We start from the raw sequence: 21,971 nt of genomic DNA on the forward strand, positions 1-21,971 counted from the left end.
GGTAGACGTACAGCCATCAAACAGCTCTGGCTGCAGCCGCTGGTGTGTGTACTCGCCTGCTCTCACAAATACACCATCTCTTAAGCAGGGGATATCGTCCTGTCCTCCAAACCGTGTGGCGGTGGCGCCCGCTGGGGCTCGCTCTGCCTCATAAAAGATAATGGAATATAAAATTGTTTTTATATCGTGTGAATGTGCAGAGGCTGCGTGCTGAAGGCCTTCTCTTCTATTGTTTTAGGGCTCATGAATCTTCTAAATCGTCGCCACTGATTGCGACGAACGCAACACGAGGGCATTTACACATGGTCTCGCCTCATAGCCTCCGCTCAGCTGACTGGACGGCCGGCACCGCGGTGCTTACGGCGGCTGAACGGTGCAGCTCGCTGCCTCAGATCATGGCTGGATTTCCCCCCGTGGTGCCACAAACAGCATATTTCATGTGCTGGACTCTGTGAGCTGTCAGTCCACGGTCCACTTCACTCTGATGAGGGCTGCTGGAGCACCAGGGCTTTCTGTGGAAATCTGATGCCATGCTGAGACTAGCTTTGTAGTTTCCACTCTAACTTCCTTATTATTCTTCCTCAGTTCTCGTGTTTGTGTGTATGTGAGTATATTTAGTGACACACGTTTAGAGGCACTGGTGAGCACTCCCCTGTCCTCAGTCTTTATGCTAAGCTAAGCTAAGCTAACCAGCTGCCGGCTGCAGCGACGTGTTCACGGCACAGGTGTGAGCGTATTTCCCACAATGTTACTGAAGCAAAATATAACTGTAAAACTCTTCTCTGCTCAAAAGTACCACAGGTAATTGTAAAAATATTATGAAATCTAAAATCTATGAAAATATATTCTGAGCCATGTCTCATCTCAGACACGAGAACCGTGTGTGTGTCTGTGTGTGTGTGTGTGTGTGTGTGTGTGTGTGTGTGTGTGTCTGTGTGTGTGTGTGTGTGTGTGTGTGTGTGTGTGTGTGTGTGTGTGTGTGTGTGTGTGTCAGTGTCTGTGTCTGTGTCTGTCTGTGTCTGTGTGTGTGTGTCTGTGTCTGTGTGTGTGTGTCTGTGTGTGTGAGAGAGATTCAGGTCCCCTCTCGCCTTGTTGACCATGGTCCAGGCCGGTCGACCTCCGGCCGACCCTGAGCGATTTGAAAATCTGATTGTAATCCTGCTGAGGATTTGGCCTGGGTGTCTATTACCACTGTAATCTGTCACACTGGAATCCAATATTCATCCCACGTCCAGGTTAAGCCCCTCTCTCTGTCTGCCCACCCCTCACCATGCCCACCCCCCTCCTGCTCTCCCCGGTGAGGGAGGGATGGAGAGAGGGTGGGGGAGAGAGGGAGAGAAGGAGGGAGGTTCTGAAATTGAGAGAGCACTGCTTCAATCAGGCTGCTGGGCCGGGGTGAAGAAATCTATCGTGGAACACAAGGTCTCATTAATGCAGCAGGGATAGCTTTAACCCCCACCTCCATCTCACACACACACACACACACTCACACACACCTGAATAAAGAGAGGTGAAAACATGGAAGAGAATGGATAGATGGAAGAAAAGAGATGGTGTATTTCTGGGGAGGAGGTGGAGAAATTCTTCTCTGATGATGTAAAGAAATGTTCACACAGTTTTAACAAGAGTTTAGAAAAAATGTTCATTTCCACATTTTTTACTGGAGGTTTTATTCTGGAGGTTTTACTTCCTGTTTTTGTGCCACAATATTTTCTCGATCACTGCAAAGTGTGATAGGTGAATGCATTTATTCTCTAACCCTGGAGCCACTGTGCAAACATGAGTGTTAACGAGTCAGGAGGTTCAGGAGCGTGCAGGCGGCAGAGAGGCCGAGGATGCTGCCATCAAGGTGGACATGCAGGTGGACATGCTGGTGGACATGCAGGTGGACGTGCAGGTGGACGTGCAGGTGGACATGCAGGTGTACATGCAGGTGTACATGCTGGTGGACATGTAGAGTCTCAGTGAGCCGAGTTTCAGTTCACACGTGTTCGTTTGTCTGACACACAAACAGAAACGTGTGAATGAGAACAGCTGAATTCACCGAGTGGATCTGTGAGCACAGAGAGGAGAACTGATCTGAGACCAGCTGGGACCAGGCAGCCATGACGTCATCATGGCTCAGACATGAACCAGGTTTTGATCTGGTCTTGTTCATACATCTGTTGGTCTCTTGTTTTATATTTTACAGATTAAAACATTAAAACGTGAAAGTGAAACGATCAGTGTTGAGTTTAGGTGATTTCACAGTCGGAGTCTGGATGTGAATCCTCTCATCCAGCGTTCTCTGACGCAGGTGTGTTGACACAGAGAAAGAGCTCAAATTTTATTTGCACCTCACAGAATTAGTTTAGTTAGAACGACATCTTGTTGCTCCTGTGAGATGAAATGTTTCAGGATAAGAAATAAAGACCAGGAGGAGAAAGAGAAGAGGGAAAGGTGGAGAGGGGAAAAGATGGAGGGTGGCTTCACGTTGCTGTGCGGGTTACAAGTCCAAGACATCTGTCACACAAACGGATCGGCTTGATTGGTGGGAGCCCATCTATCTAGATGGCTCGTCGGCAGTTAGTAAATTTATATTCCCCCAAGTCCCATCCTCCATCAGCGGCCGCGGCGTGGCTGGGCCAGGGCTGTCAGCCGCCGCCGCCGCCATATCTTATTTTAAAACGAGACACAGTCATAACGTCAGTAACATATCTGCTCTGCACCTCTTCTGTATATTTGCAGTGTAAAATCTCTCCTGTTCAGAACGGCACTGTGTGCTACTCTCATGTTTCTGTGTTTAGGATCAGACACGCGTGGCATCCTGTACATGGAGCCACAGTAAGACCACACACGATCATAAAAATGTTCAGGTTCATATGAAAGGTTGTTTCAGGGAAATGGTTCCACCTGTGAGTGAGGCCTCTCTGTGACCTGAGCTCTGCAGGTAGCAGTGCCGTGGTCTGTGGGCTGCAGCCTGATGGAGTTAGTCACATTCAGTATCCTCCATGTTGCTGCATTGTTGGATTTTACTGCTCGAGCCTGTTGGTAAAATTAGCCTCAACAGTTTGACAATAATGGGGACGACGCCAAAGGAATTCAGAGCAGCTTCCTGATGATTTGTGAAATCCACCATAAACACATGCGTGCTGCTGCACACGAACACCCACCTGCACACACACACACACACACACACTCACACACACACACGCACACACACACACACACACACACACACACACACACACAGAGCTGGTAATCAGATTAAGCCGGTGTGTTTTGGGCGGGTCCACAGCATCTCTATTAGCGCCAATTTAGCGTGACCTGTCTGCTCCAGCGTCCTCGGCTCTGGCTTTGTGACGTGCGGTGGCTGTCCCCCATCACGGCCACTCACCATCACACTGGGATTAATAGAAACAACTTGTGTAATTACAGAAACGCTGCGTTTGTGTGGCTGGTGCTGTCAGTTGTTGTAACGTGTGCCAGAGCATCAGGCCTCAGCAGGAAACGCTCAGCACTTTATCTCCTCTCTCTCCTCCGGGCTGACCCGTGAGGTTATCGATCTTCATAAAGGCAGTATTTTGTCATTAGGTGAGAAGCGGTGGAGGCAGTAATGAAAGGTTTTTAACCTGTGTGTTCGTGGCAGCGTTGGACCGCTGGCCGAGGTTGGCAGGTGCTGCACGCTGCAGATTTCCTGCGGCTCGGCCACAGGGATCGATAGGGATACATCTCTGTCTGATTAGAGATGTGCTGGTGAGGACGGCAGTGTGTGTGTGTGTGTGTGTGTGTTACAGTAACAGCTGATCATTGGATCTGAAAAGGGACAAAAGTTTCACCTCAGCTCATCTGTTTGCTGCTGTCTGAGTCAAACTCACACAGACACACTCTGAGCTGATGCTTACATTAATGCAGCTCCCACATCCCACTGCATTTACCCACTGCATTTACCCACTGCATTAACACACTGCATTAACACACTGCATTTACCCACTGCATTTACCCACTGCATTAACACACTGCATTAACACACTGCATTAACACACTGCATTTACCCACTGCATTAACACACTGCATTTACCCACTGCATTTACCCACTGCATTAACACACTGCATTTACCCACTGCATTTACCCACTGCATTAACACACTGCATTTACCCACTGCATTAACACACTGCATTTACCCACTGCATTAACACACTGTATTAATACACTGTATTAACACACTGCATTAACACACTGTATTAATACACTGCATTTACTGGACCAAAGAGTTTGGAGGTTTTTATTCTTTACTATTTCCATCTTCTGCTGCCTTATGGCCTGACAACTATAGTTAACAGTCACTTTGCAGAAGAATCTTTTTCATACAAAACATTTGAGCTCTGCTTTGACTGGACACCACCTTCTAATGCTGCTGACAGTTTTCTGCTCGGATGGAGGATTTTTACATTCACGTGTTTCTGCTTTGACCAAAGTAAAGGATCTGAGTTCTGATTGGATGAAGACGAGGAGAAATTGTGTAACTGAATTCAATTCAGTGTTTTCAAACCTCAGCATTTCACAGCACTGTAAGCATGTAAGGGCTCAAAGGAGGAAGAGTCAATCACAAGAACACACATTAGTTTTCCTGCTGCTGTTCAGTTTGTGTGATACAGTAAGAAAAATACACATAATTAACAATAATTAAAGGCAAGAAAACATGAAGAGCTCACGGCCGTGTTCCCTCCACTGTCACTGAGTAACGACTTCAGGTCTCCCTCGGTGAGCGCGCAGCCGTCCTGCATGCCAAGTGTGTTTTCAGAGACTGTCCACACCCTCTAAGCAGGCATAACTGTCACATATGAGTTATTACACATCTGTCTGTGGCTGCACGCTGCACCAGATGCTGCAGCTAATGGCACGCCCAGCCTCCCACCATGAGACGCTGTTCTAAAACCCAGCGGCGTGCCGTCAGGACGAGCAGGTGTGAGCGGTGCTTGACCAGTCGAATCTAAAAATAGACATCTGTTAGGACGAGACCGATGAGGAAGCCATGTCTGTCCTCACATCTCAGAGCAGCGTTCTGTCCCATGAAGGACCCGATGTCACCTGTTTGCATTCGTCTTCTAATTGACTGCCCCCCTGTGGACGCAGTAGGCTGTTGTCTGTGGAAGCTTGGTGGACCATCAGCGGTTTCATCCATGATTCTGGTGTAAGACACGGCGGCGTCCTGCTGACAGAGGCGTTTATTGGACGTTTGCACATTGTGGCTAATCTTGGGCTCTTTAACAGGTGACCAGTTATAGCTAGCTGCCTCTGAAGCTGCCGTTGACTTACAGAGAACCACTGAACATAACACAAGACACAAGAGCCTTTGAATTCTTTTTAGTTTTCATACTAACATCTACTGCTTTCTGTTACTCAGGCTTCTCTGAGTGAGATGTGCTGTCACTCTGACTAATTTGAGACAGAATATTGAGGCAGGAAAAAACAGGAATCTGCATCGTCACTGGAGTGAGTCAGGATTTTTTACACACAGGCTGCTTCTTCAGCTCGTCTGTGGACAAAACTCACCACAGGCTGCTGTGAAAACCCAGGTGGAATTTTCCACTGCCTTCTTCCTCCTCTGTTTCCTCCCAGCCACCACTGTCCAGTGCAGGGAGACGCCTGCAGGGGGTGGTCCAGACAGGACATTAATGGGGCCCTCCAGCAGTCAGAAGGCCTGACAGAGCCCTGTTTCACTGTCACCTTGCCTTGGAGGACGAGGAAAAACTTGCAAAGCTTATTAGCCGAATGGAGCTGTTTCTCCCTCTAACTTACCCGATCTCTGCCTCAGCGCTTCATTAGACTGCCTTACATCAGAGGCCTGATCGTCTCCGTGCTGCCTCACCACTTACACACACACACACACACACACACACACACACACACAGGGTGATATCTCCCACCTAATCAAGTAGTGGATTATCTTGTCCTGATAAATTGGAGCTTGTAGCACTCGAAAGGTCCTCTTAGAGGAGCGCCTCCCTCCCCCTGACAGCTCGATTGAGCCCCCGGGGAGCACGGAGAGAACATTGCCTCGTAATGATTTGTGGTAAATCGGACAAATGTTTTTTGGAAAAACCTCTTTCAAGCACGAGGCTTGATGAGTTTATAACGACAAGTCCAGTACAGACATGAAGGAGACAAAACACAGACGTCTATTTATGAATGAAGCTATGATGGAGGGATTTAGGTGAGATCAGGTAAACAGCTCAGTGTCAGTGAATCAGTCTGTAAAAAATAATCAAACATTAAAGGGTTTCACACACAACAGACATTAGACATATAACCTTCAATCCAGCGATGGAGGAGAAGAGATGATGGGATGTGTGTAGTGTGATGGTGCAGAGAGCAGGAAACGCTCAGTGTTAACAGAGGTGTGTGTGGAACATAAAGCGACGTGGCTTCAGATATTCGTACGTGGATGCAGATTACACACGTGTATTAACATGATGCTTCACACATCCTGAGCTTCTCTCCTGATGACATACAAACACTGAGCTCTGTGGAAATGATTTGTTCTTATTACCACGACCAACGTTTCCTCTCTCTCTCTCCTCCTCCCTCTGTTTTGTTCTCTGCTCTCTCTCTAACGCAGGAAAACCCTTACATGTGTAATAATGAATGTGATGCCAGCACAGAGGAGCTCGCCCACCCTCCGGAGCTCATGTTCGACATCGAGGGCCGTAACCCCACCACCTTCTGGCAGTCCACATCCTGGAAGAAGTACCCCAAGGCCCTCCTGGTCAACATCACGCTGTCTTGGAACAAGACCATCGAGCTGACCGACGACATCGTCCTCACCTTCGAGTCGGGCCGACCCGAGCAGATGGTCCTGGAAAAGTCGCTGGATTATGGACGGACCTGGCAGCCCTACCAGTTCTATGCCACTGACTGCCTGGACGCCTTCACCATGGAGCCCAAGACGGTGCAGGACCTGACCCAGCATACCCTGCTGGACATCATCTGCACGGAGGACTACTCACGAGGTTATGTGTGGAAGTATGACAAAACTGTGCGCTTTGAGATCAAGGACCGCTTTGCGCTGTTTGCTGGGCCCCGGCTCCACAACATGGCCTCGCTTTATGGCCAGCTGGACACCACCAAGAACCTGAGGGACTTCTTTACCATCACAGACCTGAGAATCCGCCTGCTCCGACCTGCCACAGGAGCTACGATGGTGGACGAGAACAACCTGTCCAGATACTTCTATGCCATTTCTGACATCAAAGTGCAGGGCAGGTAAGACCACACTGAGGCTGGTGTACCAACTCCCCAGAGCCACAGAAGTCTCAGGCGTGCATGTCAGTTGGTTCTGGTCTTTTGATCAACAGCAAATTAATCATAAGTAAACTACTGTGGAGTCACGAGGGGCCCAGAGAGAGGTTTTTGGCCCCGACAGGTTAATCCAGCCGCGGGCGACGGATCTGTGAAGGATTCAGGATTGTAATGATGATTCTATTGGCTGATACGTCAGCGCTTTTACTGCTGCGACAGTGCAGCTGCTCAGTGGTGAAGAAGAATGCCTTTATCGTTACCATTCTTTCCAATTAGGTAGCGGATCCATAACGATGTGCAGAGTTCACCTGCTGTCAGCATGTCTTAATTAACCAAGCTGCCTACAGCTTGCTGAGGCACTCTGCTCTGGGCGCCAGAGTCACTCAGCTGTTTGTTAGCATTTCAGCTGTCAGGTCACTGCTCGTCGTAATTAGTGTTTGATTTACAGAATCCACACAGGGTCATATAACATGAAAACACCACGCGTTAAACTTTGAGGAAAGGCCGACAGGAGCTTCCCCCGCCGCTCGAAGCTACTGAGGTAGCAAGCGCCACTGGGGCGAACACTTAAGTGGATCTGTTTTACACCGTGTGGTTTTTCAATTTAACAGACGTGAATATGGTTGTGAGGGGTGAAGGAATGAAGATTTAATTACTCTTGTTTTGCTCTTCACACATGAGAGGCTCGCAGCACAGAAGTGCAGAGCGGCGGAACGTCACAACAATCGCAGGATACGGGTAGAAGTGTTGAAGCCGGGGCTGCCAGGCTGCGGCTCACAGCCGCCGCTGTGTCACAGACACACTCGGGAAGACGACTACAAATAGAAACATCACCGGCGTCCTGCTCAGTCACAGCAGACATCTGTTACTCCAACCAGTGTTTCTGAGCTGAATACCAGGGTTAGCTTCAGGTGATCATTAGAATAATGGGACTTCAGTTGTTGTCATTCTCTGACTGATGCTAACTGTTGTACAGTAACAACATGATTGCTGCTGTGACATTATTTACATTAATATTGTCAAATGCCTTCAGGCTGTTTAATGAATCTCTAATTTGCTGATTTCCTTAATATGCGGTTAAAATGGAGAAAGTGTGCTCCACGTCTCTGAGCGCGCTGTAAATGAGCAGGTACCCGTGAGCACAGGGAGCCATGATAATAAATGCTTCGCTCAGAAATTGAATTTTTGACTTTTCTCGTGATTGAGAAGGTCATTCAGCAAAAATAACTGGAGGGAATTTACTAACACAAAAGAGCTGGACGGGACATCCATTCAACACCCGCTGGAATGAAGGGGGCTGTCATAAGCGCAGATTATTTATTCTATCTGACTAATCATGACCAAACTCGTACATCCCTGTGGGGCTGTAGATGTGAGCAATGGCTGCGCGCCACCGTCGGGCCGCGGTCGTTTACCAGCCCGCTGCTTTCAGAGTGACGCTCGCCTGAGAAATGTTCCCCACTGTTTACCAAAGGTAACACACAGTTCAGCCATAATGAGATACACTCTACACAGAGAGGCTTCACTCTCCTCCCCCCCCCCCCCATGGCGAATCACTGCTCAGCCCCTTTCTCCATGCGTCGTATACAAGACATAAGCTCCTTAACCCCCAGAATACAGTTGTGTGAGACTCGGCGGGAGCGAGTTTGCAGGGGCAGTGAGGTTGAATGTGCCGTTTCTCACTGTGCTGCCGTCGGCCTGGATCAGGAGTGAGAGGGGGTGTGGAGGGAAGTACAGTGGGAGAGCTCACAGATTCTCTGTCCTTGCCACAACAGTGTGAGAAACAAAGAAAGGAACATAAGCTCTTTGCCAAAGTAGGTCAACCTAGAAAGGATAGAGAGGGAAGGAGCACAACTTTGCAGAAGTGGTGCTCTTTGCATCTGTTACATGAAGCTGAAGTCGTTTCAGGGAAGTGTCACGCATGAAGGTCTGGACCAAAGCTGCTGGCGGGAAGAAATCGATGCAAAGAATTGAAGATCAAACCGAGCATGGAGCTGTGGAGCTGTGAGATGGATGTGAACGACGGCTCGGACGTCCTCGCTGCTCCGCTGTCTCAGCTGTGCTGAGCGAGCGCGTGGAGACGAGCTGCTGGAGAGTTGGGAGGATTTTCTAATTATCCACTGTATGACTTGGGCGTAATTGCTCTGCCTGTCTTTTTTACATGCTTTACAGTAAGTGCAGCCTGCAGCTTCACCCGCTGCCTCTCCCCCTCTGCTCGACCTCCCCCCTCCTCTCCCTCTCTCCACCCTGTGATCAATACAGTGTAATTAAAGCTGGAGAAGATTCAGGCTAGTAAAGGATCCTTTTCAGGCTCTGGGTTCCTCTGTTTCAGCCTCTGTCCCCCGTCTCCCTGTCTTGCTCTGTTTCTCCTGTGCAGAGTAGAGTTGTCTCTGGGTCTTTGTCTTATGTTATATAAGAAGGTCCAGCCCCTTCCCGTCCCTGCGCCGTATTTCAGGAGATAAACACCAGCCACATAGCTGCAAAAACTGAAACCCACCACAAAACAAAGAGTGCACCTCACAGCAGGAACTGTAGGTGGGATTTTTAGTTATTTGTTTACTTATTTTTATCACCGTCATGGTTTTAATTGGCAAAATCTACCAGAACAATCCTTTTCTGTGCCAGAGTTTGAAACAAACTTCCAGTCTGGCAGCAGGTTTTTACTGGTGCTGTTATTTCCAAACCTGCCTCCTCCTGTCAGTGCACTAATAATAATGTGAGCTCCACATGGTGAAATAAATTTCCAGCTTGTTTCAGCCCTGTTTGTGCACAGCACACTGAAGATAGGGAAATGAAAGTTTTACACCAGCAGCAGTGGGAGCTGGGATTCAATTTCCAAAGCATATATGTGCTGTGGGACATTATCAGGGACGGTCGGAGACAACCTCAAGGGTTCGCAGTCACTTTGACTGCAGGGTGGACAGGTAATTCACTTGAAGGGGCGAATTGGTTATTAGATGCACCAACCTAGATTTGCCTCAGCCTGGTGGACAGAAAGTTTGGCTCAGTGACTCTGAATCTCCACCCAGACGATGAACCCCAGCGTCTCGGGATATTGCTGTGGACGTCTCGGTCTGGTTTTAACTGTCCCTGGGACAGCTACTGTGTGTCCGAGCTCACACAGAGTCTGACTTCACCTACTCAGAACTTGTGGATCGTGGAAAGATCCTTTGGATGTTAGACTGAGGGAGGACTGACACCAGACAGTCCAGTGATCACAGGAACTCACTGCACACTCAACATTTCCCAGCTTTGGATCAAATGTTTTACCGACGTTTGAAATAAGGAAAATGATTTTTGTTGTTGTCTGGAGTTAAAGGATGAAAATTATTCAGCTGCTGAGTGATGCCAGTTTATTTATGGGAGCGTCTGAGTTGGATCATGTGCACAGTAATCATCCTCTCATTTGAACCGGACATGATTTATTGATGATGAATCGTGTCCAGCTGACTCTGGACTAGAGACGGGGTCAGTCTCAGGCTGCTCGGGGAGTGTTAGGGAGCGCGACCACATATGTGAAAACTGTTGTATGTTAGTGTCTCCAGAGCTTTGTGAAATCTGATGAACGGAACAGAGTCAGATCACGAAGACTAAATAAATGTGGGGGTGTGGAGTTGGACCAGACCTGCGTGTCCCCCTGCTCATCTGTCTGTGTACGAGCTGCCGAGCGGTCGGCGGGCGAGCTGCGCTGTGGATGATGTGTTTACCAGGTTTCCATTTAAATATACGAGCAGGGAAATCATCTGAACGTAACATCAGTGAATCATTAAACCTCTGTTTGGACTGAGATCAGTTCTCCAAACGTATTAAGTGAAAATGATTGATGAACTAAAAACAGGTATGGAATCCGTCCGCAGCGATCATAGGTTTATTTATTTATTTATTTGGCACATTACTTTGCTTCATTTCCTGTTTCACAATAAGAGCACGGTGTATGTACGGTGATGTGCCACAGCACGTTCCACTAACACTGGGGATGAATCATCGGTACTGAGGCGCTGCTTCTGCTCCTCATACGTTTGGATCGAGTCCTCGAGAGAACAAATCGATAATATTCAGCGGTGTGATGAAGGGCAGCTCTGATCGGAGCAGAACAGAACGCGTCCACGGTGCACGGCTCGGGCTGAGGGTGCATTCTAACTGCCCTGTGGTTCGGAGTGCATGTGCTTTGGATACAGCTGTTTCAAACACAGATCAGCAACTTGGAGAGTGATGGCTCTATCGGATCCACCCTGAGGGAGGAACCAACAACAAGTCAATCTGCTTTCCCCTCTCCTGCTCCCTCCATAGTGCTGGGCTTGCTCTTAGGCCTGCCTGCAGTCGACAGATAATCTATTTGTGCTAATTTCATGTTTCTTGCTGCCGACTTCCCCTTTGAATAAGTCATTCCACTTGTCTGCCCTCCTTAGTCTCTCTCTCTCTCTCTCTCTCTCTCTCTCTCTCTCTCTCTCTCTCTCTCTCTCTCTCTCTCTCTCTCTCTCTCTCTCTCTCTCTTACCTCGCCTGTTTGTGGGATCGGCCGAGTGATTGGTCCAGATAAGTCGGACCATCTGTTAACGTCCACCCCATGTTAGTTTAATGGCTGCAATCAGATGACACGCAGCCTTTTGTTAGCTTAGCAAAGATGAGTGAAGTCAAAGTGTCCAACGTGTGTCTCCGTCATATTTACTGTGGACAGAGAGGTTGACAGGGGACGGTCCAGGGGCGACTCATCAAAGACAAAGCACAGGAAGTAGTGATGTAGCTGTCAGTCAAAGGTCGGAGCTGTAAAGTGATTGTGATCATAGATAATTTGTTCTGTTTATCATTGTCACTCTGCATCAGTGCAGAAGAAGAAGCTCGTGTCTGTAGGACTGAGTCTCTGCCAGGTAACACACTGTAACATCATGTTTACAGTGACAGGTGTTTTGTACTGTATTGCAGTGATGTTCATTCTCTGTGTGCTGCTGGCTTTTTGTGAATGGAGCGATCAGACTCCCCCCCCCCCCCCCCCCCCCCCCCCCCCCCCCCAGGTTCATGGGTACCTGCTAAGATTTAGCATCTTTGTTTGATGTTTTTTAGCTTTGACTTTAGATGAGCTAACAGTCAGATGATTGATAAATGAGGACTGAGCAGCAGCAGCGTCCCACCTGGCAGCTAAAGGAAGAGTAACTACTGACCTGAGCGGACGTGTGAGGCCGTGGTTGATGTCGCTGAGGGGGTGTCCTGCTTTTGACCGTCTTTGAACCTTCATTTGTCTCAGTATGACACTTTACCTGAGCAGATCTGTGCTACTGACAGAAGTCACTACCAAACAGCCTCGGCTGCCTGTCTCTTCCCTTTGTCTCTGTCTCCCCCCCCCCCCCCCCCCCCCCCCGTGCCTGAGTCAGTCTGTGCCTGGTTGAGGAGCTCAAAAGAAATTTTTATCAGTGGGGGCAGGAACTTCTCGCTCAGCCTGTTCCCAGTAGCTGCTGGATGAGGCCTCAGGTCTTTGAACATCATACACAAGTTTGGACAAAAGCGTCTCAAAGTTTTTGGGATGGACCTCCAGGCAAACGGAAAAACCCCCGATGTGATGAATTAGTTCCATCTGTCCTTGTAGTTTTCAGTGGTCTCAGCACCAGACCGCCTGCCGTCCTCGTCCTGTCCTCATGCAGCTCCTCCTTTGACTTCTCACTTTTTAATGTCCATGATGAGAACAGTGATGTAGAATTTGTTGCCGGTGGTTTATTTTGCGTTGAGTCCCAGTCATGCAGCTGTAGTGGGTGTGTTTCTGTCTGAGGGAGTGTTAATATAGAAGCTGACCGCTTCAGTCCAGTTAATTGGATATTCCCAGCAGCAAAAACCTCCCCCAGCAACACGTGTGAACTGTGAAGGTAAAAAAAAAAAAAAAAAGGGTGAGGGTGGGTAGAAAAATGTGGCAGTGCATAGGCGGAGGCAGAATATGCAGTGCATCACGTTGACAGCAGCAGAGGGCGGTGCACCGTATCTAGAGGCCACAGCTGCCTGTGCAGAGTCATCTGCATATGGCTGCTGGCAACATCAGACCAGCGTCGCCACGTCTGTGTCCTCTGTGGCGATGGACACAACGAAAATATTCTTTGTTGTGATGTTCTTCCTGTCAGTCAAGCCTCGGTTCAGATGTTTAATTAGCTTTTATTAAGGACAGCGGCCACATTTGAAGCCAGGCGAGCGGCGTGGCTCTGTGGGTGGGTTTCATGTAGCGCCATCGCCGGGCCAGAATCCAAATGTTAGCATGCTAACAGGCTAAACAAAGGTGCACATGGGAAACGTTACACCTGCAGCATCAGCAGTGGCTGGAACCGTCACTGTGAGCATGTTAGCGTGCTGATGTTAGCATTTATCTGAGAGCACGGCTGTACGCCCTCACAGATCTGTAACACTGCAGCAGCTGAGGGTCATACGAAGTCGGTGACATGTTCACTGTGACTTATATTAACTGGAGATACTTCACTTTAAATGGTTTTACTGGTGCTCCTGTAGCTCTGTGCTCTTTAACCCGACCTGGTTTTTAACTGTGTGATATTACTGTTCATCAGAGGGTCAGAGAGGAATAATATGATTTAATATCACACACACAGAAGCACACACTTTAGTCAAACACATTTGGCCTGCACTGTTTCCAGATCAGTTTCATTCTGTCTGAAATGTGACACGTTCTCGACCAGTTCACACACCTGGTGCAGCTGGAAGACACAGTAAGACTGGAGCTCAGGAGGAGAATGGTAGCTCACCCAGGGCGTAAACAGCACAGAGCGATAGCACCGTGCCTCGTAGGAATAAAGTGACGTCTCATTTTAAAACCATTTTCAACAAATTTGACTAAAGTGCCTGATTGTATTGCTCCTAACCCTAAATGCTGCAGCTCCGTTCATTAGTTTGTCAAACGCTCAGGGGATGCTCAGATACTCACACTGCGTTTTGCCACTTCCAGGTATTTAGAAGCTGGGATTCATATACATATATATGTAGACTGTATGTGTGTACATATGTCATGTGAGTGTGAGCCTGACTTTGTTAGATGTGGATGGAGACGTGAACAAAAGAAAAACACATCCACGGTTCAGATGTTGTGAGTGCTCCTGTGTCCAGGTGTCTCTGTCTGAGCAGCACATCCATCCTCCTCCTGAGTGCGAGTGTTAAGGTGGACTTTTATGTCGCAGCCTGTTTCCGTGTTTAAACTGTTTTTCTCTTCACTCTTCTTCTTTTAAAACCTCCTGTCTTTCCACTCTGCTGACCACTCTCACATACAGATGGTGGGATGAAAGAAGGATGGATTTCCACTGCTTAGTCTCTGTTTGCTGAATTGCCCCTTTCCATAGACAATCCAGCTTAAACCTCTTGTGCTGTACTTTCATAAAGCTCCTGGTGTTCCTCTTTTTTTAATATTCATAAGTCAAACAGCAGAGTGTTTGCTCTCAGTGGTCTCCTGCTGAATGAAGCGGCTGCAGCTGAAGCAGTGGTGGTGTGCAGTTTGTGTGAGGACAGCTCTGAGGAGAAAGGGCCGACCTTTGCCTCTGAGGCAGATACAGCTTCTCTGAGGAGAAGGTGGCAGTTGTTCCCAGGTTGGTTTTAAGATGCACTTCGTTTCAAAACATACAGGAATGAAGTCAAATTATCAAATTATTTAACGATGATATCAGGAGTAAGAGCTTTTAAAGCATCACACTGTGATGGGACGTTCTACAGATTCTTTACCTTCAGTGTTTCTCACCAGTGTGTGACACTGTTTGTGCGTTGTTTGGATCCACGTTTGCTGTTTTTGTTGGAGCTTTGCTGCACGTCTCTGCACATTATCGCCACCAACTGCTGCAGCAGCAGACGAGCCTGGACCCAGCAGCGGGAATGTTAATGGGATCAAACTGAATGGGGACACGCCTGGAAAAACATCACTGCAAAACAAAAACGCACAGGGGAGATTTCATTATAGTGACAGCATTTTTAAAAAATATATTTCAAAAAATAGAAATCTTTCACACGAGCAGAGCTGCCTCGTCTCAGTGAAAGCAGCCGGAGAAATTGTTTCCCAGTGACGACGAACATAAAAATCAGATCCTGTGAACGGTGTCAATGGTGCAGAACAGCTCCGTTGTACGATAAAATGGAGTCACTGAAAGATTTCTGTACAAATAAAATCAAGCGATAAGCTGCCGTGTCACTGACACTGAACCCACAGACAGCGTGCGAGCCAATCCCTTGCTATTTATCACAGGCCAGAGGCATCGACCGGGCCCAGAGATACGAGCAGCAAAGCTACAAGTGACATGAAGATGTTATCAGCAGAGCAGAGGACGGGAGGCGTCGCCTCGACAAATCCCTGCCCGTTCTCAGGGACGAGGCAGCATTCATTTTCCACTTCAGAGGCCGGAGCTTCCACTTGATACAATATCGCTTGTTTTCCTATTGAGTGCAGCTTCGCTGCATAATGCAGATCTTATATTTTGAGCATCGATTTCCCTCCCAGTGGGTTTGCCGTTATTAGCAGCCGGCACAGGCAACAAATTGGATTTATGTCTTGGACAGGAAGAGTGCACTGCTGATGTGACCAGGCAACGCACGCTCCACTGGCATGTACTGTGTGGGCTGCGGTGGCACCATATGCACTGTTTCCACACACACACCTACACACGCGCAGGCAGGCAGCATCTTTGATTTCCTTCATGATCCATACATTAAAACCGTCAGACAAGCCAAATGATTAAACGCCAACTGTTTACCATGGAGCTACATTAAAGCCGCGGCCGTCTCACTGATTTCTCATCAAGCCTCTTTATTTCCAGGTCAGGGCAGACAGTTCCTTCTATTGTGCAGAATCGGGGGCTTGGACACAGAAACGTCGGAGGCATTTTTCTCTTCCTCAGTGTCGACAGAGCACATTCAACATTCATGTGCTGACCCATTTCATTAATGGAGAAGCTTTTTCGACGCGTCTTCCCCCATCTTCGTCGGCTGCCGCCGTCCACATAATGGGCCCTCCTGTCAGGGTTTCATGACTAATCCCCTCATTGACCTCTCCTTCACTTGCAGCCCCCACCACCCCACTGAAGATCTGGTAACGATAGGAGGGTGGGGGAGATGAGGGCAACACTGACATAGTCAGTGGCATCTGGTTTGTTAGGTTGTGTTTTATATCCCACTGCAGTTCATGATGTACTGGTTGTTTTATTTTATTTTTAAACCAGCATATTAATTCAGATTTAGGAGGGATGTGATTATAAGTGTGATAAGAACAGGGATGATTGGGAGCCTCAGGGGGTCTGAGCAGGGACTGTGGAGACGTTCAGCTAATTCGGCTGAAACAGAACAGAGAAAGAAAAAAGTTAGTTTGAGTTCAGGAGGAAAATAAACACGCAAATATGATCATAACAATGACCAGTGAACACTCACCTCACCTGACTCACCTGTCAGACCGTCACATCAGCCGCCACGTCAGCCGTCACGTCCTGTTCCTAAAACGAGACAACTCGCACTAATGAACTCAAACCTGAGCAGAGCTACAGAGCTCAGCTCGACCTCAGGTGAAGAATGTGCTGGTGAGTTTTAAACTCGTACTTTATCAGAAATACAAAAAAAAAAAAAAAAGTTGGCCATCGTCTCATCAGTCAGACGTCCCACTGAGCAGCCATATCGGCATGGGCGACACGAGAAGAGCCCCGTCAGAGAAGAAAACACCATATGGCAGCGTTTCCCTCACAAGCTGAGGCAGATACAGCGTTTCTAACAGAGGGAGAAGTGTTGACAGCGTCATCGTTCTGTTTCTGTTTGTCTGTTTCACCTCGTGTACACACACACACACACACACACACACACACACACACACACACACACACACACACACACACACACACACACTAAGATCCTAAACCTCCCCGAGCGAGATATTTGATTCTGATCTGAAGACGACAGGAAGTGATGAATAAAAACTGCTTGATAATGGGATCATTGAGTCATGAACATCGATTCGGAGCGAGTTATCTTTTGTGGAGACCGGTGAATGCAGGTGCTCATTATGCGCGGCCATCGGACGGTGCTTCAGCCTTCAGGCAGAACAGAAGCGCACAATAGAACCGCAACAGACAAAAGAGGAGAAGAATAATCAAACAAAGAGAAAGTGCTGTATTGAATTTTCCAGACCTTTGCTCCTTTGACAGGGTGAAGTAAGTTAGTGGAGCACGATGACTCAGCTGTGATGGGGGGTGACTGAGATGATGGTGATTAGTGGGTCTGGGCAGAGTTCAGTAGGTTGGACTGACCACAGATCAGCAGCAGGGCTGGTTTTAGCAGGTGTTTACTGACACTGCACCTGAAGGCACTGACCTGAGCTGTTTACGCTGTCTGACACCAGCCGTTACTGGTGTTAACGCTGTGTCTTAGTAATAAAGTTCCATTCAAAAGATCACATTTATCAGTTACTGGTGGCAGGAACTGGATTACACATCGGACTGCTGTTAATGCTCTGTGGGGCTTGTGTTGTGGTTCTGTGTCGTGGTTCTGTGTCGTGGTTCTGTGTTGTGGTTCTGTGATGGATCCTCGTCTCTGTCTGCCCACTAACCCCACTACATGCTGCAGATCTTCCACCTGCCTGAATCACAGATCTGTGTCCTGTGCTGCAGGGCTCAGTCTGCAGCGATAAATCAGCCTCAGGCTCCGCCTCCTTCCACACTCTGCACTTTTACATTCAAACATCACTTTAACCCAAATGTGTAATTTTGAGCCAGTGCAGCTTCCGTCATTTTCTCTGCTCAGAGGTTGGAAGTGAACTAAATGTGGACAAACTGTGTCACAGTCTGAGAAAATCTGGAAAATGTTTGTGCTGGTTTGTGTTGTGGTTTTGTGTTGCTGGACAGACAGAGTGTACGTCTCACATCGTTCTCGTTAGTCGCCGTGCAGCCTCTGGCTTCAGGTGCTTCAAACGTCACCGTCTCTGCTCTGAACACTGTAACCACCCTGACGACCCTCGCCCGCAGTTAAAGAGGGAAAGGAAATGCTAACAGCGCTAAGAGTTAACCCCCCCTCTTGCTGGGAAGCTGCCAACATTTTCTGTAATTACACCTGCTCTTTGGGTCCAACCCTGGTCTCAGATTCTGGCCCCTGGTGGACGCAGCCATGGGAAATGTCTGCTCCAGACATCGGGATTAAGTAACAAGGGAGAGCGATGCCAGCGTTTAATGGCTAGTTACATTAGCAAGAAGCAACGAGATAACAAAAGGATTAAGAAGAGGTGGCGTTTATCATTTTCCATATTTCCATATTTCTTCCTCTGCTCGTCTCTGAGATTGTTTGGTTTATTTTTCATATAAATGTGAATGATGGCTCACACTCTGCCTTCAGCTGCCTGCTCACTCTGAGTGAAGAGGAGCTGTGAGTGAGCTGCTGTTTGATGCAGCACAGTACACAGAGGTCAGGTACAGTCAAACCTCTGTCAGTGTTCAGACGAGCTGCCGACCCACACTGCTCAGTGCTGCAGGATCTGTGGGGAGTTACTTCCTTTAAAGGCTCCAATCAGGACGTCTCTTATGAAATGACAAGATCGGTTGTCATTACTTCTCCAGCGGGCCTCGCCTCCAGTCTGCGTCGCTCCGTCGTCCTGGTGACGGAGCTCTCTCACTCCTCTGCAGTGCATTTTCTGTCCCCAGCAGTCTTTAGCTGAGAGCAGTATCAGTGGGGCCCCGCCTGTCGATGCTATCGAACTGCCCTGGCATGTCAGAGGCAGTAAAGACCTCTTGATTGACTCCTGCTTGGATAGCATGTCCAACTCCATACATTAGTAATGCTGAGGATTCGATAGATGGATGGCCCGGACGGATTGATGCAGGCAGGCGGCACATTTGCCTCGATGCAGGGAACCGGAGACGAAGTGAGCTCACAGTACACGTGTTTCCTCTGCAGTGTGACAGAGACACATGTTCAGTTTTAGATTTTAGGTTTGTAACGAATCATTTTCAGAGGAACATACAACGGAAACAACATCAGCTCAACACAACCGTCGTTAAAATAACGTGATGTGCTGCAGGTTTTCAGCGAGCTGCTGTAGTTCAGCACCTGAGCCGCTGCTGTGTGAGCGGCTCCGACGTTTAATTGGCTGCTTAAGCGTCTCTGTGCCAATATGTACTTTTCTAATAGGAGCGCAGCCAGGCACTTCTGACTGGAGCTTCTGCAGGGATTTAACTCCCCTGCGTGAAGTCATCTGTTCATGTATGTTGCATCTTTCCAAACTGTGATGAAAGCTGTTGTTTGCCAGCGCTGCCATTTCTGGCCTCAGATCATTTCCTGCAACAGCCTTCTCTCCTGTGTGTTTCTCTATTTGCCAAATGTAGGAATAAATAAAGCGTCGCTGAAGGTGAGAGGCCCGACTGTGTACACTCTGAACAGACGCACAGCACGGCCGCTCTCACTGACCGTTTCTGTCCTCAGTGCAGTCTGTTACCAGCAAGGTACAAGTTAGGAGCTGATGGACAGGTTCTCATGTGACTGCTGAGCACACGGGACGACCCGTCTGTGTCAGAGTCCTGTAGTATGTTCTGACTGTTTTCGAGGTCTGAGCTAATGTCTGACTTCGTACATGGATGAAGCTGTGGATGTAGGGACACACTGAACCAGTCTGTGGTGCCTGTCTCTGTGCAGTGTCTCTGTAAATGTATTTTCTCTCGACGACTAATTGAACCAAAAACTGACATTTAAGAGAAAAGTGAAACAGGAATCTGCCTCTGCTTTCCTCTAACTGCCGACTGTCTGCTGAGAGGAGGAGGGGGGACGGGGAGTAAGGGTATAATTAGGGGGAGGTTGGGGGGTGAGGCCCATCCCTAGAGAGCTAGTGCTGAGATCTCACTCCTTCCACTTCCCACAATGCACTGCAGACCGGGAGGAAAGAGGTAGAGGAGGCAATTAGCAGGCAACACGTTAGCAGGCAGATCTGTTTTACACCAATACAGACGGCAGCTGCAGGCAAGTCAGTGAGGAAGAGCCCAGCAGTGTATGTCACTACGGTGTGTGTGTGTGTGTGTGTGTGTGTGTGTGTGTGTGTGTGTGTGTGTGTGTCTGTGTGTGTGTGTCTGTGTCTGTGTGTGCGTGTGTGTGTATGTGTGTGTGTGTGTGTGTGTATGTGTGTGTTGGGGAGATCAGGTGGAACAAATATATTGTACACTAAATTTCATTCTGTGTGTTGTGCATTTATCCATTCCACCAACAGCAAATCACCTGCACTCACACACACACACACACACTCACACACACACACTCACACACACACACTCACACACACACACTCACACACTCACACACTCACACTCACACTCACACACACACACACTCACACACACACACACACACTCACACACACACACACACACACACACACACACTCACACACACACACTCACACACACACACTCACACACACACACTCACACACTCACACACTCACACACACACTCACACACACACACACACACTCACACACACACACACACACACACACACACACTCACACACACACACTCACACACACACACTCACACACACACACACACACACTCACACACACACACACACACACACACACACTCACACACACACACTCACACACACACACTCACACACTCACACACTCACACACACACTCACACTCACACACACTCACACACACCTCCAGCCACGCCTGTGTTTCTGTTTCCTTTTCATCACATGATTAAAGCAGCGTGTTCTCTGAACCGCCCTCTGCCCGCCCCTCCTAACCCCTGGTGTGTTTTTGCTCATTTACAGACACGAGCTAAAAAAAAAGCGTTTATTACCCACGACTTTGACCCAGTTGGCTCGCGTATGAAAACACCTGGGCGTTAGATTGAAATTTAATTGCTTCACTTAGTTAACCCACTTAAGGACCATGTTGAGTTTAGTCTGCTCAATTTGTTGGGATCAGCAGCTCTGTGCGTCAGGGATGTTGAGGGCTTGGATTGCAGATAATTACTATTAATTAGCGGCTGATATGTTTTGGCTTTGAAGCCACAATGAGCAAAATGGAGCGAAGCCGGGGAATGAATTTGGCTAAATGGAATTATATCAATAAGGACTGAAGCCGTAGGAAAGAAAAGGGCGTGATGATGAAACCTAAGTCTCTGTGTTGCCATGTTTTTGTCTGTTGTTGCTGGTGTGATCAGTGGGAGGGCACAATATGTCGTCTGCACCCATGGTGTCAATCACAATCCCATTACTGCAGAGGTCATAGACTCAGTGCTCCAGGTGAGCTAAGTCTCAGCGGGCTGTTCTGCTCGTGTTTCCACCGGGATAAAGAAAAATAATACATATACGCCGTCTCCCACATTTCAAGGAGAACTTTAAACCCTCGGCAGATATTGGAATATGTTTGCTCCTTTCTGTCTCACAAAACAGAAAAAAACTTCAGTCGAGGCTTTTTCCTGGTTTTTTTTTTTTTTTTTTTGCCAGTCTAGCAATTTAAGCTCATAGCCTCATGGGTAATTTTCTGAATACATATCAGGACCTTTAGCTCAGGCAGTGGCTGCCACACTCAATAATACCTCGAGCAATATCACTTTGAGAGCACCACACAAAAACAAAGATACCTTGGCTGCATGAATATTTATGAGCTGATACTGGAGCAGAGTTAAAAATGACAGAGTAATAGGTGGATGGAGAAGAGAGAGATAAAGAGAGCGATACAAAGACTGATGGAA

At 48.1% G+C, this 21,971-nt stretch overlaps 1 protein-coding gene across 1 annotated transcript in view; it reads left to right on the forward strand.

The window, feature by feature from the left end:
• Positions 1-21,971, forward strand: part of ntng1a (netrin g1a) — a 57,438-nt gene that overhangs the window by 23,301 nt on the left and 12,166 nt on the right. The window contains exon 2 of the mRNA XM_041065907.1: positions 6,603-7,246. Coding sequence (XP_040921841.1) covers positions 6,603-7,246 — 644 coding nt within the window. The remainder of the gene's footprint in view (positions 1-6,602; positions 7,247-21,971) is intronic.

This window comes from Toxotes jaculatrix, chromosome 20, assembly GCF_017976425.1.
Source record: "Toxotes jaculatrix isolate fToxJac2 chromosome 20, fToxJac2.pri, whole genome shotgun sequence".
In the NCBI taxonomy this organism is placed as follows: Eukaryota; Metazoa; Chordata; class Actinopteri; family Toxotidae; genus Toxotes; species Toxotes jaculatrix.